At 41.4% G+C, this 24,939-nt stretch overlaps 1 protein-coding gene across 2 annotated transcripts in view; it reads right to left on the reverse strand.

The window, feature by feature from the left end:
• Nucleotides 1–1,991: 1,991 nt before the first annotated feature.
• map6a (microtubule-associated protein 6a) overlaps nt 1,992–24,939 on the reverse strand; it is a 29,437-nt gene continuing 6,489 nt past the window's right edge. The window contains exons 2-5 of one of the 2 annotated variants that reach the window (XM_034682940.1): nt 9,577–9,790; nt 9,261–9,472; nt 5,427–5,537; nt 1,992–2,392 (exon numbers count right to left, since the gene is read on the reverse strand). In XM_034682940.1, the coding sequence (XP_034538831.1) occupies nt 2,245–2,392; nt 5,427–5,537; nt 9,261–9,472; nt 9,577–9,790 (685 nt within the window). In that variant the 3' untranslated portion in view covers nt 1,992–2,244. Of the gene's footprint in view, nt 2,393–5,426; nt 5,538–6,093; nt 8,897–9,260; nt 9,473–9,576; nt 9,791–24,939 lie in introns of those variants that run through there. The other variant, XM_034682939.1, reaches the window with a different exon arrangement.

Here is a 24,939-nt window from a genome sequence, read left to right on the forward strand (position 1 = left end):
ACCCTCTTGGCGCTGCACTGTGTGGATTCTGAATAATTTCTGAGCGTCTCATCAAGATGGCTGATTTGCTGATTAAGACTGACAGATTGAGTGTCATGTCCCCTCCCCCACCTCTTGGTAAAGACAACAGATTCTTGATAATAGGAATCATAGAGATCTTGACGAGACAATTTCTGAAGCATCTCATGTCCACTCTGTTATGTCTGAGTGCACGAGAGGGGATATTTTCCATTTACACTTGGATATGAAGACACCAGCAGTATAATGCGGAGGATTACAAAGGTGGTCTCTACACCAAAACCTCTAACCAGCAGCTGGATTTTGTCCTTTCTTGTATCCCAGTCTGTCTCTTATAAGCACTGAACTGTAAGCCATAAATAAAATATGAGTAACTACATCAACGGGGAACCAAAAACAGGATGCCAAAAGTTGCTTTCAAAAAGAGCTGCTTGTGCATTTTTTAGGAAAGTATTTAATCCATCACTCTTTCCTTTCCTTGCCGTCCTGGGCCCCTGGGTGCTCAGTGAAAGCTTCAGTACAAGTTTTTATCCCACAGAAATACTTTTAGTCGATCAATACATGTTTGACAAAGGATGAATGCTTTATGTTTCCATTACAGTCTTTTTCAACTTGAAAGAGCTAGATATTGAGTCTTGAATCTTGAACTGTTTTGTCCATAACATGAATACTTTAAAGTACTGAAAGCTGTCATTGACCTTTCAGTTAGATTCACATCATGTTCCTGTATTCTCTGATGAGATTATGACTTTTTTTTTTTTACTGTTTGCTGAGTTCACTGAATGCCAACAGAGTTGTGTTGAAAGAGAACTCCAGTTTTCCATTCTCACTGCAGTAACATGTACTAGATTCATGATACACAATTAAAAACACAAAGATCAAAATCAGTAAAGCATATCCAGAAGACATATATATTTTTCTGTCTTTTCTAACGTAGCCAAAAATGCAGCAGGAAGCTACAGTGGTCAAGTAAGCTCCCCATTTGGCTAGTGCAACACTGTATGCCAGAGTACAAGTCTAAGCATTAAACTGTATGAAGCATGAACTTCAGGACCCGAACAGTGACATCTTTGGGCATTCTGAAGCCAAAAAAGATGGTGGTAGCCAGAAAATGTTGACTCCAATTAACTTGCAGCTAATCTAGAAACAAGCTAAGATGTGGAATGGAGGTCAAATAGCTACAGAAGTCCTGCATGTCATTTAAATCAACTTCACTGCTAATTATTTGTAACTCTTGGCCTTATCATAGTCAAAACCAATACCTTTAAAACATATTAACCCCACAGATTAAGATATATAAGGTTGAGACCAAAACTTCTTTTTTACCAGGCTGTAAACATGTTGAATTCTGCAGTAAAATGGGAGCTAGGAGCGAGCCTCCTGTGTACACATTTGGAACTGAAGTTTTTGCACATCAGCTTAATTTTGAGCTCTGAGGGTTGCAGCTTGCCGAGTCTGCCCGAGACATACAAAAATCCCTGGTAATGAATGAATGCTTCGTTAGTCAGATTACAGTAATTTGATGCATGACGTCTTCTACTTTAGCATCCAGGTATGTCCACCGAGGGTTTCTTAATCATGTTTGTGTTGCTATGTGAATGACTTTACTGTAGAGGACTTGATATTTTTAATAATTTGTCTTCTTATGAAACAAAGGGATTATATGTTAACTTGTCAAAATAAGAAAAGTAAACATTTAAAAAATGTCAAAATTTCTTAAATGCAGGGAAATGATTCAGGTCCTTCCACACTGTCAGTTGTCCTCTTAAATTTAACAAGCTAAGTATGAGCTGCACATTTGCATGACATTTAGAGCCCCAGGCTGAATATTCATTTAATGCCACGCTCTCCCCCCCTCATGAAAATGACTGACCACAAAACAAAAACTACAGTACAGTTTTGCAATCTGCAAGTTATGATTATTTATTTACACTAAAACCCATCAATGTACAGTACAGTGTTTGTAAATGTCGTATAAGCACTTTATGGTGTGATATATCTAGTATTTTTGACGTATTGGTTTAAAGAAAATTGCATGAAACCAGAAAAAATGATGTAGCACCTTTGCAATAATGCCGTGGGTCAAACAGCCAGAAGCTGTTTCAAACATGCGTGCTTCAAATATGTGTGCTTCCTTATTTTGTGGGATTCCCCCTCTCCCTCTCACTCAACTTAGTTGCAAATTCTAGATATTTACAGCCCAGAGCAACAGTCTCCGCATAAGAACTAGTCAGTCTGGTTTCCATCTAGGGCAAAGCGTACGACTCCACCGCTCCTCCGAGGCTGGGCTCTCTCCAGCAGTGGCTGTGGTTCTCCTCCAGTAGCACCCTGGGAATTATGATGACTGAGTCGGAGAGGCTCGTCCTGAGCATCTCTAGAAGGCAGCACATGGTTAAGATAACCAGAGAAGAGGGAGACAAAAAGAGACATGCAATGAGGCATTTCTCTCAGGCGTACAACAGCAAGTCATTGGGTTGAGTTGAGCTGAGCACCCTGTGACCGCTCATTTCAGACGAGAATATAACTCAACAATGCTATGACATGACTGCAGGGCTTCATTGTCTGGTTGATAATCACAAATATTATATAAAAATGCTTGAAGGTAATCCTGAATCAAGTGACCTATGAATCATGGGATATAAAACTCTGACTGTAACCAATTGTGTTGTGGGAATACACATTTAAAGCGGAGTCATTTCGAACATTACACTGGACAGCTTTGCATGCAAATCAATACAGTTACAGGCCACTGATTTAACTTTGACTGATTTCATTAATCGCTGTGCTGTTAAAAACTACAGTGCAATGCCGGTCTCAGGGTGCTCTGTGACATTAAAGCTGCAAAATGCAGTAAAAATCCAAATCACATTTGAGTTGACATAAATTAGCATTTCAATAATGGTAAAAATTGTTGACATGCACTTACAATTTCCTTTGAAATGTCTCTTTCCAAAGCAGATCGGCTTCTCTCATTCCATTCATACTTACCTTTCATCTCATATCCAAGCTAACACTCAGATTTTCTAGATTAGGTGCAGAGTCTAAACATCAGATTGCAGGTCCAACAGAAAACAGTGGCGGCATGCATCAGAGACGGGGGTTTGAATGGAAATAAAAAGTGTGAAACATTAACCCAGCGAGCTAAGATGCAGAGTGCTAAATTTTGTAACGTGGGATTTCTAGAGTTGTTCCGATATCGATATGGTAGTTGGAAAATACGTCTTTCTGCAGCCTAAAATACTGATTGTGTATCGACAACAGGTTATGCACAGATCTGATACGATCACTTATCAGCCATGAAAAAGATAACTTATAACCCCTAAAATAACAATTTCTTTATCACTCCATGACATCACTCAAACAGTTAAAATAAATATTACAAGATAACAGATAAAAAACTAAGCAATGCTAATGAAAATGTGGCTTTAGTCTAAGCTTGTGTCGAGGGGCACCGCAGTGGCAGCAGGCCTGCCATGGTAGTTCACATTTCACTCTCCTCACAAACTTTTCAAGCTCCTTCAAGGGCTTCCCAAGGTTCCCAAGGCCATCTATTTTCTTCTGTTCACCAGAAAGCTAGCAGTCTACACAAGTAGACCCAGACACCTGCCTCCCAATCATTGTTTCAAGCTCCTCCACGGGATTTCCAAGGTGTCCCTAGACCAGATGGGCAAACTCTGGGTCTATCCCAGGGTCTACACGCTATTCTATGTGCCCTGAAAACCTCCATAAGGAAGTTAGCCAGAGGGCATCCTAATCAGATGTCCATATCACCTCAAGTGGCTCTTTTTGATGCAAAAGAGTAGTGGCTCTGCTCTGGACTCCCTCTGACTGTCCGGGCCCCTGACCCTGTCACTAAGGCTGGGCCCAGCCACCCTCCGAGGAAACTAATTTCTGCTGCTTTGTCCAGTCTCTTTCTTTCTGTCACTACCCAAAGCTCATGACCATAATTGAGGGATGGCACATACATCTACAGGTCAATCAAAAGTGTCTCCTTCAGGCCTGGCTTTCTCTTCCCATGACTGTCCAGTGCAACATCTGGATATCTGCTGATGCTGCACTAACCCACCCGTCAATATCACAATCTATTTTACCCTCACTTTTAAACAAAGTCCTGAGTGACCCAAGGCCAGGTATATATAATTCATGAGCTCTTGGGGTCTTTTTCTAGATGGACAAACCCAGAGAACCTCCATATGGACATGCCCTTGGTCCCAGGGAAGGGACCAAGGCATCTAAAGTGTACTTTAGACCCAGCTAAGTTTCCACCTTCACATGGGGAATTGTGATATGTTCCCCAGCTAGATAGGATATATAATCTCTACAGCAAGCTCTGATCCCCCCCCCCAGTTGGACATGCCTGGAAAACATCCAAAAGGCATCCTAGTCAGGCGCCATAACCACCTCAGCTGGCTACTTGCAGTGCTACATCTGTACTCCAAGCTCCGTCTGGATGTCTGAGCTCCTCACTCAATTTCTGGGCTCAGTCATCTGTGGGAGTCATTTCAGCTGTTTGCATCTGTGATTTCTACTTTGGGCCACTACTCCTCATAACAGTGAGGATTTGAACATAGATCTATGGGTGAATCAAAAGCTTGTCCTATAGGAGTAGCTTCCTCTTTCTCACAATTTTCCAATGACATGCCTGTGTTACTGCTAATGCCTCACCAACCCTCCTCTCACTCCTAGATCTATCTCAGGTCTATTTCACCCTTGTAGACAAGACCCCAAGGTACTTGAAACACTTGTATTTGAGGCAGCATGCACAGGCAAAAAAGGGCAGTCTATGGCTTTAGTTCTCTGCATGTATTTGTTTGTATCACAAAGGTGATGTAGGATGAAGAGTACACACTTGTCATTTTTAAGACCATGGCACTGGTATAGGATTGGTATTTCATATTCCACTCAACTAATTCAAAGGGATCTGAATGTGAAAGGATCACCGGTATCGGAACATCTCTAGTGATTATGTGAGTGAGCTGCCTCAAAGTGGTATGAACAGCTCTCTCTAATCCCTGGGTGTATTATTCAAAAAATCATGCAGTGTTTTTTAACCATGAAGAGTGGGTGCATCACAGCCGAGGTTCAAGGATGGTTGGAGATGATTTGGACTAAACCCGAGGCCTCCTTAAGAGAAGGGCACCTTAAGGAACCTTACGTGTGGGATGACACAGCAGGCAGTCAGACAGCCCCATCCAACCCCCCTACCCTAGTGTCCATATGGAAGAGAAAAACAGAGGGGCTATGACCTGAGAAGTAGACCAGAGATAATGTGGTGGTTCACCAGAAAAACAAAAACTGTGCCACTGTAATAGAAAACAAAAGTAAACCACAACTCCATGAGCATGTATGAATGGGAATGAGTGGCATTTGTGGCTCTGTTTCTTTTCGTTGCTCTGGTGATCGGTTACCTGGGATTGGGAAGTGCACAGCCCCACAGGTGTTGCTTTAGAGTCTGCACCCAGCCAATATCTCGGATTGGCTGGCAGAGTTGTATGTAGTGGTACTGTTTTAGCACAACCCTTCAAATGAATCAGAATGTCACTCATTAGCACACGACAAATCGGACACAGCATCATCCAAAAGTGACATCGTCAAATACTCTACCCATGATACCAGTATGAGAAAGAAAAATGTGATCTCACAAGTCTAATATCACACATTGGTTGGTGTTTTTTTATTTTCATATTGTTTGTTCATTCACTAAAAGCCAAAGAAGCACAAGACATTCGATTCTGGAATAAGTGTCTGGACATCCTTTGACATGCATGTTGCTCTCTATCGCACACGTTCTTGGAATATATTGGAGACAAGATGCAAATATATTCTTCAGTTCGCACAACATGCAGGGTCGAGAGGATGCCAGAGCTCATGCCAGAAGTTTGCGCAATCTAGAAAAAGCGTAGAAAAGAGGTAGTGAGAGCAAAGTTCTCTTCCATGTGGATCTATTTCAATGTTTGTCTCACAAAAACAAAGACCAGGACAAGGAGGAGAAATGCTGACAGATACCTGCAACCTCTAATCTTTCACCATACTTAGCCAAAAAATAAAAAGCAAGAAGACACTTTTTCTGCTTTTTGCATTTATTTGTTCATTAAATATGAGCAAGCAGATAGAAACACAAGCACGTCACAGTCAATATTTTTTTTTGCCCAAAACATAACTTTCTTCACCAAACTTTCTACCCTTATTAGCCTATTAACCACAAAGATAGCACAGGGTGTGTGGTGTGCTAAGTTTACATTTACTGCACCTACAAGACCCCTCTTCTATTGTGTTATCTGACTAAGTTTCCCCCAACCAAAGGCTGCAAAATGCTAATGAGTCATTCATCCCTGATGGGGCTCAGCTCGGATAGACATGATGGATGTGGAGATGGTAGCTGTCTCAGACACCACAGAAAAAAGATAAGGTATCAGCATTCAATTCAAAATGGAGGGAACGATGCGCATTGATGGGTCAACCCAGACAGTACAGTGCTCTTCTAATGCAAAAACAAAGGCTTGAGAAAGTGGCGTCTCTTGATACATATAAATGCTAAGACTTAGAGAAAAGCAACTGGATGTAGCCCTGCTTTAACATAGAGACAGGTACAAGCTATATATATACAAAGGAGCTTATAATTGGTTTAAACACGTACAGTACAACTTACTCTATATCCCGTTTTCTTCACCACATCAACCCAACATACTTTTCTCACTTTGAGCCAGAAGTTTGTGTAAAAACAAGCAGAACAACATGGATTCAGAAACAGAGAGTGATAAAGGGTGGAGTCCAAAACAGAAGAAGTAATCATTACATAACTGTGTGCATACAGAGGTGTATTAATAAGGTACCATATTAACCAACTTAAGTGTACTTTAAAATATGTTGGTGTATTAAAAAAGCTGCTTTTCTGATAATGTTGTGGTTATATTTGAATCACTGGATGAAGTCTGGAGTAGACTGGCATTGGTAAATTACATGTTTTCAAACTGAGTCCCAAAATTACATCTCCCTTAAAGGTGTAGCCAAAATATTTGGAGCTCCCCCTTCTGGCTGGTCACACATCACAACATGCTCCATGTTAACAGATTGAAAATGGGTCAAAGTACAACCTAAAAAATCTTGTCAAATTTGTTTCTGTTATTATTGTTGGCTCTTATTTATGTCAAAATACTTTTTTCTTTGAAAATCAAACTTTTGATTAGTTATTTGATGCTGTAAAAGGGGGTGTAACAACATGACTGCTCCTCCTGACAGTATGTTCAGCAGTTTTTTTCCAGACTGAATGAAGCACTACTTTTTGTGACTCTTAGTTTTGATTAAGTTTCAGCAACAGAAGAATTTTGGTTAAGGCGATAAAAATGATCATGTTGTTTATTGGTTGTTCACATCGCTGTGACCGTGTATGTTTCAAACAGCGGTAACTATATTTGCCTTTTTGAAGCTCCTGTGAGGAGCTTTCACTTTGTGTAAATTTTGGTTGCCTTCGTGGAAGCGGTATGTCTTATCTTATCTTATGTCGTCCTGTCCATGTGTAAAAAAATCACTCACCATGAATTTTTGCCATAGCAATGTAAAAAATGCTGTTGGACACCTGCCCTGTGAAGCAATTACAGTCTTTAAGAATAACGTATTAGAAATGATCAATCTTGTCGCTAAGGGTCACATAGAGGCGGTATTATATCAGGCTGTTGACACGTTACAAATTATTGAAACATAATGGTTATTTCTAGCAGACAGGGCTGTATAAATATAAAAAGCACACCTTAAAAAAACTCTTTTAAGTGGTAAATACATTTCACAAATGGCAGAGAATTGTTGATTTCTTTGGTTCCACTCCTCATCCTGCAGCTTCCACTTTAAAGGTAACGTGCGGAGTGCCATTAGTCTGCGATTCAGCTGTCTACTATCATCCTGTCGCAGTTAAATCACATTGGTTACACTCACCCTCGGCAGAGTGCATTAAAAAGCCCAAAAGAGAGAGTGTGTGTGTGTGTTTGTATGTGTGTGCCTGAGTACAAGCTAAAATTGCATAACTGCTGTGAGGCTTTGCAGGGGGCTTAGTGTTGTTAATTAACGCCACTTGGGGGTGATTACAGTGAATCATGGCTTTTGAGATTGTTAGCTCTGCGCGGTCGTGTGCTCGGCAGACAGGATACAACCTGAAATGTTCAAAACATCCCCAGCTCCACTGAACTCATCCCTCTCTGGTTCTGAGTAATGCTGTTACTCTAATGATATAATGTCACTACTACTGCACAGCAGCGTTGTCTCATTCAGAGGGGATACTCATCTGCTTTGCAAATGACTGGTGTTTATGCATAATCAGTTAAGTGTGACCCAGATGGGTTCTTGGCAACAAATTTTGCTTTACAAAATAGCTCCGAGTGAATTAGAATACCACTGTGTGAATGGGTCTCACATGAATGGATGGCAGAGCAGGGTGTTATATCTTGAGATGAATAGACAACAGTTTGTCATAGCCTACAACAGATTTCAGAAATGAGACACTGGATAACAAAATCACATTTACACAAAGCATAATGACATTGCTGAGCACAGACTCTGAGCGCTGTGAGCTCTTCCATGAACAGAGAACAGTAGCAAAGATGAAAAGCAGGTAAAAAAAATCAAGAAATGGACTAACCAAGCAGGACTTTTATCAAAGATTTTCAGATTGAATGTTAATTTTTGAAGTGCAGAAACCAAATCCAAAGAGCCAATGTGGTTATTTTTCTCCGGAGACAAAAAAAGAAGAGGGGAAAAAAATCCTTGATAAAGTCAACAAAGCAATCTGCTCAGCTGATCAAAGCCAACACTTCAGGATTGCTTTTCGGCTCGTGGGCCCATGCAACGAGAGCCATCCATTGGCTAACAAGACAGTAGCCATGGCAACCTGGAGATGGAGGCGAGCAGAGCAGAGTGGGGGGTGGTGGGCGGCATCAAATGGCTGAGGAAGAGGATGCTCCCGCCCACTCGGTACTATAGAGATATGATATAGCATGAGGTGGGAGGAGCATGGTACTTCTAAACCCCAACATGTATTAGTATTATTATTGTACAAACACAGCAGAGAGGTAGTGAGAGAGGACAGAACAGAAAGAGTGAGATATTACAGAGAGACTGAACGAGAAGAAGAGAGAGACTTGAGGGGGAAACAGAGGGAAAGATGAGATCCTTAAATTATTTTGCAGCCTCTGTGTTTGTTTTTCCCCCAAAAAATAAGAAATAAAAGGAGAAGTAGTGCTAAATGGTTTTACTCTTTTGCCTCAGCCAGTTTGTTGTTCATCTCTTTACTTTTCTCCTTGTCCCCCACCGCTGGTCGGTTCTCGGGCTGGTTCTCTGATGTCGTCTTTTTTGAGCCCCTCAGTGCGGCGCTCTGCTTATCTTTGGCTTTCTTCACTGGTTTGCCCGGGCCTGCCGCTGTGGCTCCAGGCTTTTTGGGTTTAGAGCGAGCACTATACCTGTCAACCTAAGAATGGTGGACAGTGGAAATGAGATTCCTACTCATAAAACTGTGCTGTGCAATGAGATGAGCATGTGCAAAGAACTTAAAAACAAAGGTGTGTATCTCACCTGTTGGATGGGGTCTATGTAAGGCTCACTGTACAGGCTACGTATCCTCCTCCTCTCCATGGCCTTGTTGTCAGCAGACCGAAGCGGGGCCTGTCCCTTGAAGTTGGCGCTGTAGCTGGTCTCTAGACTGGTCTTCCCATCTGGGGGCAAGTACTGGGACTTGGCCCGGATCATCTTTGCTGGCTTCACATCTCTGTAAGCCTTATACTCAGTACTGTTTGAAAAAAAACCAAGAAGGTGGAACATCATGAGAAAGGGTACAAAGGGAAAGGAACCACAATTCTGAAAACATCCAATTACTCTGTAAATGTTTGTTTTTTGATAAAAGTCCAGCCAGAGGATCCTCAAGGTCATTTAAACTAGATGATCATACTCTTTTAAAGTTTCTATACAATATATGTTATACTTGATGAGTTAATAATTGATGGTGCTTGGCTAATAATGCCACCAATTTTAAGGGGTGAAAATTCACAGACAAAAAGAAGTCAAGAGATGGGATTTGTGGCGCTTTGAAGGGAGTCGATCAAAAGATTGGCTCTTTGGCTCATTGTTATATTGATTTATTTTTTAAGAAGTCAACCAGGGGCTACAGATTTGAAGATCGCACAGCGAGCACTAACCAATATTTCAGCGCTAAAATTGAGTTGAAATCAGTTTGGGATTTCCAAGACCTAATCTCAACAAAATACATATAAGACATTTACATGTTTGAAAACACATTTTTGCTTAATAGTTTTGATAAGCAGTGTATTCTAGGTTTGACAGCAGGATGGGAAAGAGAAGTCCAAATCCTTCTGCGAGGAAAAAGTAAAAGAAAAGATTCTGCATGCTCAGGCACTTAGGCTGTGAACCTACTCCTGGATGCCGAGGTAGATGATTGATAGCTGACAGGGTTGTAACAGAGAACAAGCTCGCTGGCTGAAAAGAAGTACGTCGATATGAAATTTGGGCTTGAATACCCATGGGTTTGACTCCAACACTGATGCTCCAAATCCAATCAGTTTAGCCATAATACATATATGAGATGTGACTTGAAAATTGTCCATAATGTGTGTGAATGTGTGATGGATCTTATGGCAGAAGCAGATTTCCTGGTCAATCAAAGTTTTCAAAAATGTTGACTTAAAGTTTTCAACTGTGACTACAGATGTCTTTTAAATGTTTTGACACAGAGAAATGCTCACTGGTTATAAAAATGAGTTATCACTTTAGGTCTCTGCATGTGTGTTTATCACTTTTATGTTTTTGGTTGGTGACAGTCTGATGAAAACCTCCTTTATTGGAACACTGATAAAGTTGTATTTTAATAAACATGACAACAAATTTGTCCTCCTATCTAGAGAAAGATGTGAAATGAGCTGGTGCATTAGTGCTGAAGAGCAGAGTATGTCAGGGTGTTGTAAGTGGGAGGAGGTCTGCACCAGTCTGTTGGTTGGTGTGATTCTCTGAAGTCCTCACACAGCACTTCTGAAGAAGGTCAGCAGTACGGCTGTGCCTGCAGCGTGTGCTCAGTCTGCTCGCATTCACACACTGCATGACGATGCCACAGAGGGCGAACACAGCAGCTTCATACAAGGTGTATAAAGATCATTAATCTTCATATATCACACTGCATCACATTCTCTGTCTTCTTTACACTGTTTTATCTCTGCAGCACTCAGTATTCCCCCAACACTACCTTTTATTTATTTAAAGCACTCTGCCATATGTTTCAGATACAGACACTGTGCTGATAATAGTGTTCCCACAGTAGAAAGGCTAAAGCTAACAACTACTGTCATTATTCATAATTAGCTAATTATTTCTCAATCATTTGATGTAATTTGATCCACAAATCCTCTGGCATAAGCAAAATCCCTTTTTGCAATAGGCCAAGAATATGGTATTTGACAACTTGTTTTATCCAAGACTAAAGCCTGATTTATACTTTTGCGTCAAATCGACGCTGGAGCCTACTCAATAGGTCTGCGTAGCTCCCGTACATACGTAGAGGCCTACGCAGGTAGCTGACGTGCACCTCCTCCAAAATAAACTACACGTAGAATCGACGCAGGCCGCAAGCCCTGTGATTTGTCCACTCTGCGGCATTGTATTTCCCGCATTTACAGCAGTTCCGGGGTCCATCGGTCACATATTGGCTGTGTATTTAATCCCCTCCGATGTGACCTCTCTATTCCCCCGTAATCATGTCTGTATGATAAACAGCAGCATGTATCAGCTGTAAATTAACATAATGCGCTCGGAATCGCTGTGAAAAAGTAAACAGAAAACGTAGCGGGGCTGGAAACAGGGGACCCAACAATCAGAGAGACTGCACTGCCCTGAAGTGTTTCGGCGGAGAATTGTTGCGCCACACGAACACATCGACGCTCAAGTATGTGGTGCTCATGTCTGCGTCAGCCCCTGCTGCATAGGGGCGACACAGAAGTAAAAAACGTTCACCAGGCGCAAAGGATCTTAGCGTGCAGTGCAAGTGTCAGTATTTAGTTTTGCGCCCAGATATGAATCTGTGCGCTCATTACCATTACCATTACTGATTAATTAATTGTAATTTCATTGTAATTATGAATTGATTTATTATTTTTTATCATTATCCCTGTTGGCATGTCTTGAGTTTTAAATGACTGATGAAGTTTCACTGCTGTGTCTCGTTGTAAATGCACACATCTGATCATTTTGAAGGTCTCTGATTGTTTCTGCTGAGCAGGGGGATTGTTTCAGTGGATATTATAGACTGTGTATAAAATGGACAGTGTTGCTCCGCCTTTTCCCGTTGTACGGTTTTGAAGCCAAAAAACCCAGTTTGAATGCGCAGCCAATGTGCAGCCAGAGTCTGCGCAGTAGAGAATTTCTGTGGTTGCCACGGTAATTTCTGTGTTGCCACAGTAAAGAGCTCGACCCTACAGCGTAGCGTCACAATATCCTATGGAGTTTCCCTCTACGGCAGCTGTCAATCAAATCAATCCCGGAAGTAAAACCCTGTTTTTTAAATTCTAATAACAAACGTAAAAGAAACTTTTCAGAAAAACGAGGCCTTGAACACAAAACAGTCAAATAATAACTACATATCACCACAGCATACAGATGTGAGAAACATTCGTACAACGTGTATTTATTTTTTTAAATTTGACTGCAGCCCCATTCAAATGAATGGGGGAGACAGAGTTTTTTACCTTTACTGCAGCCAGCCACTAGGGGGAAGAGTTTGTGTGTTACAATGTTACAATGTTACAACGTAATTTAGCAGACGCTTTTATCCAAAGTGACGTACATACGAAGTGTGGAAGCCTCACCTCCACCTCCACCTGGTGGATTTAAGCTCAATCCATGCATCAACACAACTCCTGACCTGTGTATTTCTGTGTTTCTGGGGCACAGTGGGGGCAGAGTTTAATGAGCTAGCTCGAGCCAGATCTATTGAGGCAGAAAGGCTGAAATCCACCATGCACTGTAAAATATAGAATATAAGTTGCCCTGATCTATGAGATGCAGTTGGTTTTTGGGGTGCCTCTAAAGGAGAAAAAGTCCACAACATGCATTTTCTATCCAGCGTGGAGCTCTTTCTAGAGCCATTTCTTTCAAGATCCTATTAGCTATTGGTACGGTAGTAGAGCTCAGTCTACGGTAACTTTGAAAGTTGTCATGTATGAACAGACCCACTGCCCGCTGTCAATTTGCCAAAACTTGCTATTTTGTAGTCATTAAAACAGAAACTCAATAAAAAAAAAAACAGTATAAAAAAACGATTAGTTGAAGTGTTTCTTTGCTTTAAAGCCAATCTTTGGGCTTGTTAAGTTTATGAAAAGGTCACAAGGTAATACTGTGAAAAATAAAGAAACCCCAACCACAAAATCAACAGACCATGAAGAAAAGAGAGCAAATCTGTCATATTCATGGATTTGAACATGACTGTTTGCATCAGTCTTCTTCTTCAATAACATGTTGTGTTAATGTTGCTGATAACAAAGACAAACAGGCAACTCTCTGGCTGAAGCCTGTAACACGACACCCATCGGGTGTCCCCTGTGGCTCCAGTGCAGTCACAAACAAGTAAACTTCCCAATGCAGCACAATTCAGTGCCATCACTGAGAGTCTCACGCAAATGCAGCCGAGCTCAGAGAAAACTTTGTGTTCTCAGAGTAAGTGAAGAAAAGCTCTATATTAGGAAACAGCACTCAGAGCGAACAGAGGAGCAGAGGAGGCCAGGCTGAGAGAGCACGGCCTCGTTAGAATAATTTGTAGTTCTAGTCTAATAGAAAGACATCAAATCAATAAGTGGCAGCTTTAAAACACGGGTCTGAGAGTGTGTGATCGTGTTCGATGTAATGTATGAGGCAGGGACAGGCACATTGATGTAACATGTTTTAATGGATTGCACTGAGAGCATGGTTATGGACTGTGGCTGAGTTGTGTGATTTGTGATTTGAGTGTGAAGTCTGTGCTCTGCCCTCAAATGTTCCCATGGTGGGTTGTCATGGGAGAGCATGTGGGAGAAAAAACATACACAACTACAAGCCAGAGCTTGTTGGATTCATGAGGCTTGCTATTTTTCAGTGTTTCTTAAAATCTTTGTGTTTGTTGCCTCGCATATGACTATGCTTTCATTTCATTGGGCCTTAAGTGAACACTTGTTTGTTTGAGCTTAGCGTAGTATGCTAATGTAGGATTATAAGAACCAAACAAAGTACAGCGATAACTCTGATGGGAACATAGATATTTTCTTCACATTTTTGCATAACTCAATGAAAATATCAATACAGAAAAATGACATTTATGTTATTATTTCACACTTTAATGAACCGTTAGGCTCTTACATTTTTGCTGTTCTTGTAATAATCAAAACTAGGGAGTTAACTGTCCTTTTATAAATCTGAACAGAGCTAATAAAGGCCTGCGATAAGTGACATGGCTGCTGAATACAGAACTCCCTCCAGCAGTGTGGAGTATAGAGGTGGACATCACACAGAGACCTCTTACATAACGAGTCTGAAGTCCACTTTGAATGCTCGAATGGGCCAAGAAGCCACAATGCAAAGACAGGTTACACAACAACGTCCAAGGCTGAGGGTGTAAAGCATTCATATGACAGCACAGGATTGCATTTTTATGTGTATGTATGTGTGTGTGTGTGTGTGTGTGTGTGAGTGTGTGTTAAAACCAGAGACAGAGACAGATTGTGAGTGCAGGCAGGGTTCACAGTGTGAAACACCGGTCTGTACAGTAACATTGCAGCTATTCATGGGCACTTGAGAGAGTAACAATAACGCTTGTGTCTCTGAGATCTTTGTGTTCTTGGTACTTCTTAAAATCAGTGTTCCCTGGTTCAGTGGTCATCATGTCACAGAGCTGCATCACATTACTATGGCTGCGTATCATGAGTGTGAAAACACAACGAGGCTGTTCCTTTAAGCTCTGTCATCAACATGCTACGTTTTCTCTTTGCTTGTCCACAGTGAACAATGGTGATTCCGAGCGTGTTATGTTAAATTGAAGCTAATAAATGTTGCCATTGATCATACAGCAATTATTCTAAATAGGAAAAGTGCAGAGATGTCGGAAGTGATGGAAAGTATGGCTAATGTACGGTTGATGTACAATGAATCTGAAGGATGCTGCCCAGTGCACCAATCAAAGGGCTCACAATCTGCGTTGTTTAAATGCGTAGTTACATTTTGGAGGAGCTGCACGTCAGGCTAGGTTCGTAGGCTTATGCATTGAAACCAAGTGGTAACCTCCGGTCTAAAAATAGGAGTCCAATGCGGAAGTGCTAAAATCTGAAGTTCATCAAGGATACCATATCACACCAATTCAAAAAGGCTGATCTTTACAGCAGAAATAAACATGTTTACAGCCTGGTACAAAAGACGAGTGTAGTCTGGATAGCTCATTTCTCAATCGGCACACACTGTGAGGGGGTTGAATTTGTTTCTAACGCGTCAGTTTCAAAGATATCGAGATTACGAGTCTTCCAATGAGAGGCACAGCTGACTTGATTGACAGGCTGGAACACTGTAGCTGTTGGCTAGGAGGCTCAAAGTCCGCCTCTTTTCGTCACGCCAACATTTGGCCTCAAATTTTATCAGTCTGTGATTCAAACAGAGCTACGCAGACCTACAGTGTCGGCTACAGCTTTGATTTGATGCACTAATATCAAGCAGACTTCAGAGAGGCAGGGTGTTGCTACAAGCCAGCAACCTATTGATATCATCACATCAGATCCAAATCAAGATCATTTGTTTAGAGTCACAGAAAGTATCATCACAATAAATGTCAGAACCAAGTCAGAAAAAAAAGCCCTGTTCACCTCACACCTGTCATTTTCTTACTTCTATAACGATGCATGACATATAAAGGGCGGATAGATTATCAGCCCAATAAAAGGGACATTTTGTTATTGTTTGTTATTTTGATGATTAACTTTTATCCTACAAAGATAACCAATAATAGTTGCTATGATTTACTTACTCACAAGTCTTCACATTCCGAACAGTATGCGATTTGACATTACATACAGAGAAAAACAAGAGCAGCCTCAAACAAGCTGACCAGAGAGTAAAAATTGCATTACCTGTGTCAATGTTTTTCACAGTTTCAGAGGATAACACGTTTACAAATGCAAAACATGTGCAGCAAGTATTCCCAGAGAAAGCAAAAAAGTCCTAAAGATTCAACGCAAAGAATCACTTAAGTTGTCATCTTAAAATCAATATTTTGTGTCTATTTGTTTATGTCTTTGTAGTCTGTAGCCGGCTTTGTGTCAGGGTCCTGCTTACCCTGTCAAGTCTATTTTGCATAGCCACCCGCTCACGTTACATCATCCCTTAAAAGTTGCTTGTTTATTTTTCAACTCTTTTACAGAACAGTTTGTATTTCAGTGAGTTTTATGAAGAGGTGATTAAGAAATTGAATATTTTGCCAGTTATTCTTTTTCAATCAATTGTACAACCCTCACAAGATCAAAGATTTTTTATCTCAAATCAGAGAAAAAGTAAAACCTTGTTTTATTATTATTAACCTTGATTTATTATTGTGCCAATTGATGCAGCTTTACTCTAAAATACAAACTGAAATGATTATTATTAATTCACAAGAAAAATGAAACAAAATCATCAAAGTTTTCTGCTAACGTTTTGAATAACCCCCGGGCTCCTTCTCATATCATTACCATTTCTCTGCTTTAATATTTAAGCAGACATTTCCTTCTATGAGTCACTGAGGTCCAGGCAGTACTGAGATTTCTCGCTGTGTGACTAAATCTGCTTTGGAGGGCTGACCCTGCTGACCCGCTGTGGTCGAGGGGATGTGTGGAGAAAGGCCTCATCACTACCACCAAGCACTGGCATTGATGGGGGTGGACGAACGCCAGGGTACAGCACCGCTGAGCCTCACGCAGCCCTGCTCTAACACGGCACAATCTGGACCTCTGAACCCCGAGACGAGTCATAAGAGAAATGAAATGAAATGAAATTTGTCTGCACTGTGGGGTCAGACAGTGAACAAGTTGTCCAGACATATAATCACAGTTACAAGAATGATGACAGGTTGTTGGCAGGCTGCAGTAACCACCAAAGAGGAGAGTCAAAAAGTCAAATCAGGTCTGCTTCAGTAAAAGATTTCCTCTGAGCAAATTAAAACAAACCCTTATAAAATAAACACAAATCAATGAATCAGACCTTTTATTGTGGGCTGACCTCCTCCAACAGACGCTTGGGTCGCTAAAAGGCTGCAGGACAAACATACACAACACACATACTGCTCAATTGAATACGCCTTAAAGCACATTATAAATGCATGAACAAGAAGAACTTGCAGAAAATCACAGCTAGATGTCTCCCCCTGAACTCTAACATAGCCAAAACTAAAATCTGTAAGATAAAGTCTTTCTTAAATCATTTGGACCCTCATTAGAAGGAGCTGCGGAAGAGAAACAGAGGATGTTTGGGTGTAGAGAGTTGTGATGACATGCAGTGAAGTGCTGAGGTTGGGAGTCGAACTAGCAACCGCTGCAGCAAAGAGTAACAGAAGGACTTTCACAAAATCTGAATACCAAACCCTGATAAGATCATGGCCGTAACTACCAGTGAGGACACCGAGGTCATGTCCTCTGTACTTTTTTCAAGTGACAAAAAGAAGGTGATATAACTGACTGCAAATATACTTTGTGTAGGACATCATTTGCGCCTCTACATCACCGTGCGGTAGATCATCCTCTCGTAACTCTACGATCTTTGGTCATCGCAGTGGTTTGTGGTTGGGCTGCCTCAAAAATCCGCTAGATTTGTACCGATTTCTGATGTACAGATCAGTATAATACTGCGTTTGTGTTACTTCGCGCTGACTGAGTCTTCGGTTGATTATTTTGTTCACAGAGATGAAGATATATACTCAAGCCTTGCTCCCCTTTGGGAAAAAAACGGGACAGGAAGGGAGATGATAAGGGGAGAAAAAATAAGTGGTGAGTGAGAAGTCAAGTGCTGCCCACAGTTCCCCACCCAGGACAGGATTATCCTTGTACCATATACTGTACACACACACTGATAAAACACACAATACTGTCCTCATCCAGTTCAAACAATGTAATGACCATAGAGGTTTTCGGTGGCAATCATAATGGAACTCATATAGCCTAAATTTAACAACATACCAACTGTAAGAGTAATAGGATCATTGTATACCTTAATTTTACTTTTACTCTTGTGCTGTTGTGTCACTATTTAGTATTTGAATTATTTAAATGTGTCTCAATGTTGATATGAAGGAGGTGTATTTTATTTAACTTCATGATCCTCCTTACAATTTAGCAGGAGAGACAAGTGAGGACAGACAGGGATAGACAGTGGATGAAGGAACGGAAAGAGAACCGCGTGGAGGCAGAAGTGTTGATAATGCAGATCAACGGCAGAGAGACACAGAAAAGGAGGCTGAGGGAAAGAGTGAAGCAGACTCACAGGGACAAGAGAGGGAGAGCAGCACTGAGGGAAACAAAGATGGAAGAGAGATGACAGAAGAGGGGAGTCTGTCTACATGAATTGGATCCTGCCAGGTACAAAAATAAAAAGCTAAATGATGAGAAGTACAGCCTTCTGAACAACAAGTGGATTAATCAAAGCCGCATTTACCCCCAAAGGAAGTTTGGTCAGAGGTTGTTACGATACAGCAATAAATGGGAGGATAAATATCCATGGTTGAGGTATTCAGTGTCAGAAGATAGTGCATACTGTGCCATCTGTATGCAAAATGTTGTGCCATCTGTACCAAATTTTGACCTCGTATTTGTCCAATCCTGGTTCAGCCCTGGATAAGACATGTAGTAAACATGTCAGTGAAGGTTCTCCAGGTCATGGTTACTCAAAGCCTGACCCAAAAGGCAACTGCACTTTGTAGAAATTCTTCTAGACGTTTCACCTCTCCTCTGAAAGGCTTCTTCAGTTCTTATGTGGTAAAAAAAATTCTAGGGAAAAAGCTAGTTGTTCCTCTGAAGTCTAAAAATGGCTGTGGTGTAAAAATGGTCTTCATCTTTGTCTGTGTTAGAGCACACTTTGAAATTCTGTGAGCTATAAATAAGTGCACAAACGCTGCTGAGACAAACTTCTGTGCAGCTATCTCTGATCCTGGCTCCGGTTCTCCACTTGTGCTGCTCTGAGATAAACGGCTGGCCTGCTTCTCTCTCAGTTTTCCAGGGAATCAATCTGCCCACGCTCAAAGCTGGAGCTCCACTTCCTCACAATGCTTCCTGGAGTGTCAGGGTCTGGCTGCTGGTCAATACTCCCTCCTTCCTCTGGGATCTGCCGGCCTCATCTCTATCTGACAGCCTCTCTGCAGCCTCTCAGTGGAAACAGCTTCAGTGAGCTGTTAGAGCATGTTGCTGTTTTACAGGAATCCTCAGTTTTGGTATTGTCAGCAATCAGCGGACAAAAGCAATGACAGGATTGTTACTCTGGGACAAAAACTGATTTAGAAATACAAATGTTTTGAACCTACTTTTGTCTTTGTCAGCCAAGCTTTTTGAAAAATGGATTTCATTTCTGTGTTTATACACTTTGCACACAAATAAACTGACAAGCTGTGGTAGCTGGGTGGTACAGGTTACTATCCAAACAATCGATAAATCAATTTCCAGTACAAAATATAGACACTTTATCAGTGAAATGACAACTTCTGATAAACCCTTCTTTGCACCAAACTGTTTGTTTACCTCAAACCAGTTGACTAAGTATGTTCAGTCAGACAACTCACGTTTACTTAAGCATACAGTATTGTGTTTGGCGTGTGGGCTCTGAACTTCATTACTCCTCGTAGATTATTTAAATGCAGACATGAGGAGTAATGAGATAGGACTACCCCCCCTCGGAGCCCGCAGGTGGAAGCCGGGGAGGAGGTGGGGACGAACTTCACACAGCACTGAGCAGAACAGCAGGAGCACTGCAAGCAGAGGCAGAGACAGGGAGACTTGCCGTTTAAATAGACCGCCGAATGAGGATGTTGAGATCAGCTGATGGAGAGGTGATGACGTGTCAGTATGAATGAGCGCAGCTCGAGTTGTCTGCCTGAACTAGCTTGCAGGCGGCGCTCCATTTATTAGATCAGCGAAAGGACGTGTGTCCATATCAGTGCCTGCATGCATGTAGGGATGCAATGATTAGTCTGCAATGTCACCTCATGCTATCTCTGTCTCTGCTGAGATTCAAGCCTACAAAACAGCGACTGGAAGCAACAAGTAAACAAAACGTGGACAAATGGCAGCAGCCTATATACAGTATGCAACATTAGGCACTCCAAAACTTCTAATGTGTACAAGCATTTCACCCTCAACCAAGCAAAGACAAGAGCTGTCTGCAATATACAGTATTTAAAGCACACATTGTTTGACTTAGCATGTCTGTGATGAGCGAGGGTTTGAGGGGAAGGCACGTTTGACGTCTCTCTTCAAAACATCAACTTTGAAGTTCGAGCCACGCTGTGATTTTTCTCTCGTTTGCGTCTTCAGTCTCACCTGTAAAACACATCATCTTCTCATCTCTCTGTCTTCCTCCTCTCTCAACAGTAAGTTGTGGAGTAATGTAACATTTAGAATCTGATAGTTATTCAAACCAGTGACTTCTTGTCCAGTTCATTATTTGATCAATCAATCATTTTGATGATTATTGACTTGGCAACTATCAAAATGTTTTTTAGCTGCAGCTCTAACTGTAGTATTAAGGCTTTATCGATGGCACATATCAAACTGGTACTGGAACAATTATAACTAAATAAAAGGAAACCTGTATCACAAAATCTGTTATAAAGCCATTAAACCGAGCGGAGCACCAAAAAAAGAGTCTTGGCTGACATGCTAAATGCTGGCTGCAAAAGAAATACAGAGAATTTGGCCATTGTTTTGAAGTATCTGATAGGAAATAAGTAACTGACGTAAAACAAGTCAAAGAGAAACCTATGTTGCCCCAGACATTCAAGGAATTTTGGTTGAGACCCCTTTCCAATTTAGTGACATGCATGGACAAGGTTTGTAACCATTAGGCTAGCAGAGCCCAGAAGGGTATAGTAGATAACTAGAGATCAAGATAAGTTTGGGCTTCGTAGTAGGCTATGTTATTGGTTCGCAGACCTATAAAAGGTGCTGGTCAACAGCATTCTGGGAGTCTGTTCTCCCAAGCATTCCCGGTGCTTGTTCGATACTGGTGTTGTTTTCTTGTAATAAACGTATTACTATACAAGCAAGCCAGTGTCACGAAGATTCCTTCAAACATCTACACATCACGGGCGGTCAAGATACAACAGTTTAAAGAGTTATAAATCATCATTAGATGATAGCTTATGGGTTCCTGGATGAAGTGATTACAGACGCCAATCACTGGTCAAATAGAGATGTTTCAAAATGACTCATTTCCTGATTCATAAACAGGAAATTAGATTTTGATCACAGAATCTGCATGTCAAATTGGCTAAGTGTGGCTAACACTTGCAGAGCTAGCACCACCAGCCTTCAGTCCTTCTCACAGGTTGAAAGCACGCAGTTCAGGGGTAAAGTCCCTAGTTCCGGGGTAAAGTTCCTGTGATGGAAAAAACGCCTTTATAGTTCTGGTGCAGACAAGTGAGAGATATGACGTTATTGTTTAGTTGAGTAAACACACACATCCCTAACTCACACAAAGGCTTTGGAGGGCACAGAAAGTTAGATATATTTGTATTCACTTTGTTGTTGTTGTTGTTGTTGTTATTGTGTGCCCTGCATATCATGTCTGTAAAAAAACAACAGTATTGTTCCTTTTGTATTTTGGTGTGCAGAGCTGAGATGTCTCTCCAGTTAGCACTCAGCACTGACTCAATGTACAACTCTGGTGGATGGGCCTCTTGGCCTGTGTGGGCCCTGTAAAAGGAAACCACTGGGCTGGATAACATTTCTGATGGAAACCCTGAGCAACCATTTAAAAGATTGTTGGCTTTCTGTTGTGAGCTTTAAACAATGATGCAGCTTGTTTGCACCAAAGTGAAGGTTTTCAGTTCTTAACATTTGTCAGACCTGGATTTCAGCTGTAGGTTTCATTACATGTTACATAACTCATTCATATCCTAATGAGAGATTTCCTTAAATTAAATTAACTGTAATCAGATATGATTAAAGCAGATTAGATTAGTTACGTAAGACAGAAAGCTTTATCCGGCAGTGATCTGAATTGATGCAACAAATGAATACAGGATATCAGCACAGATCCGCAGACCACATTTTGTACCCGACAGTACATCTCACAACTACACCACTGTGGCTTTATTTTCAGGGAGAAGAAAAATGGAATGCAGATGAGAGAGCCTCAGACATGGAAGATAAGAACACAACGTTTATGTTTTTGTGTCTGATGTGACTGTGTCTCTGTTTCTGCATTCACCGCTCGTCAGTATGAACACACAGCTTTTCTGGCTCTCTAAGAGGATCATTTCTAAATCCACCAGAATACACTGGCCTCTTTACAGTCCACTGTCTGGTACCACAAGTGTGCAGCCTGTAAAAACGTGACCTAAAAGACAAACCCCATTTGGGCCGAAAGAGCGGCCTGGTCGGGGAGAGAGGGAAGATTTGATGTGCCAACGGGAGAAACAGGAGAGAAGAAAATGTAAAAGCAGAAGCTCCTGAGGTATACTACCACAGGAGTGAATAATGTCGAGCAGAGATACGTGACACAAATTAAAATGAAAAAATATATGCCTCCTCACTCTCCTTTCTTTCCTGAACTCAATGAACCTGCCTCTAACTGCTCTCATTCTTCTTTCTCTGTCTTTTTCTTCATATTTACCTCCACCCTGTTCTATGAGTGTCTCGTGTTAGCCCCCTGCACATGTAATAAAGCAACAAATAATGCTGCCAAGATGAAGAGTGGTCTTTGTCTCTTACAGCAGTGCTGCAAGCAACAAGAAACAAACAAAGACTGCAGCAGCTACAGTCTAGGACTCATTGTCATGCAAAAAAATGGCATTTCAAACATAAAGCAGTGAGTTGGCGGTGAAATGAAGGTTGCACGAGACTTGTGACTTGGAGGCTGTTGACTGAAAATGCTGCACAAATTTATTCAAGACAACACAGGAAAGAACTCGAGCTGCCTTCAGCTTTTCCCAGGTGCTCTGAAGAAAAGAGTCTTTGTGTTCAGCAAAGCTTTCTGTGGGTAAATACGAGTTTAAAAACCACAAAAACAGAGCTGAGGGGAACGAGGCTTCATGTTTAAAGGGCTTGGTGAAAAAAACAGCACAGTGGAAAGAAGACTGGATTTGAATGGATAGTGAGTGTCACTACACATTCAAATCCAGTCTTCTTTCCTCTTCTTTCCACGCCTTAATGAAAGCTGCATCATGCTAAAGGCTGATTTATACTTCTGCATCGTATCAACGGCGTAACCTACGCTTGGGGTCCGTGTAGCTCCTGTACCTACACGGAGATCAACGCATGTAGCTGACGTGCTCCTCCTCCAAAATGTAACTACCCACAAAATCAACGCAGACCGCAAGCCCTGTGATTGGTTCGCTCGGCGACATTGTGTTTCCCGCACTTCCAGCACTTCCGGGATCCCTGCTCATCGTCTGCACATCGGTCGTGTATTTCATCTCCTCCTCTCTATTCTTCCATGTAATCATGTCTGTATGATAACCAGCAACATTTATTAGCTGTGGATTAACAAAACATGCTCTGAATCGCTGTGGAAAAGTAAACAGAGATCATAGCGGGGCCAGAAGCAGGTGATCGGCTATCACAGAGACCACACTGCCCACAACAAGCGCTTTGGCAGAGAATTGCTGCGCGTCACGGACACAACGACGAACAAGCATGTGTAGCTCATGTCTGCGTCAGCCACTGCTGCGTAGGGGAGACGCAGAAGTATAAATCAGCCTTAAGTCTCATTGTGTAACTAAGTAGAATTACATTTGAAGGAAGGTAAACACTGTTAAAAGAGAGAAAGACAAAAAAAGATAGCTTATGAAGACAGAGGTCTCACTCTCACGCCGCTCATGGAGAAACAGGTACAGAAACGTAGATAAAATGGGTTTCTATAATGTGTTAAGAGCATATTTCCAAATGTTAAATCAAAGCTACAGTCAACCACCACATCTCCATTAGACTGTAGAGGTAAACCCTTAGTTTCATACTGCGAACTGCACTTAAAGCTCCTTCTATGAATGTGTTATGGAAGATATCATCATCCTCAGTCAAAGTTTCTCATGGGCAACAGAAGAGAGCTGCATCTTCTCATTCACATGACGATCACATCTCTTTTGAGCCCACCTCTCAGAAGGGCAGATCTCAGGTCTGTTTGACTCCGGTTACCCCTCAGGTAAAAACTGAACGTGGGAAGACTGCCTTCGACTACTTTGAATCTCAAATATGGAATGAATAAATGATTTCACTACTTGAAGGTTTGATTTCAATGTGAATTCAAACTTTTTCTTAACCTTTTTTCTTATATGTCTCAGAAGCTGTGTGTCTGGTTATTGTTGTTTCTGTTTCTCTCCTCTGGACTCAGGTCTGTAATGAAATAGACTTGTATACTGTATATGACTGCACATCGAATTATTACAAACAAATTTAATTAGTAGAAGAGGATAAAACAATGCAGTTGTTATACATTTTGTCATTTCTGAGAAAGCTTGCCTCAAATTTGAAAAGCAATGTGTTTTGATGCATTTATGATATTACATTAATGGTTGTCTCGTACGCAAACACAACACCCAAGCAGCTACATCATAAGGCACTTACTTGACAAACAGCTGATAAGTCTGACGATGATTAGATCCAAAGTTTCACCGTATATCTGTCTGAAATAAGTCAGCTCCAAACTCTGACAGAACAGACGTCCTCACAGCTCTGAATCCTGAAAACC

The sequence above is a fragment of the Notolabrus celidotus genome, chromosome 5 (genome assembly GCF_009762535.1).
Source record: "Notolabrus celidotus isolate fNotCel1 chromosome 5, fNotCel1.pri, whole genome shotgun sequence".
NCBI lineage: Eukaryota > Metazoa > Chordata > Actinopteri > Labriformes > Labridae > Notolabrus > Notolabrus celidotus.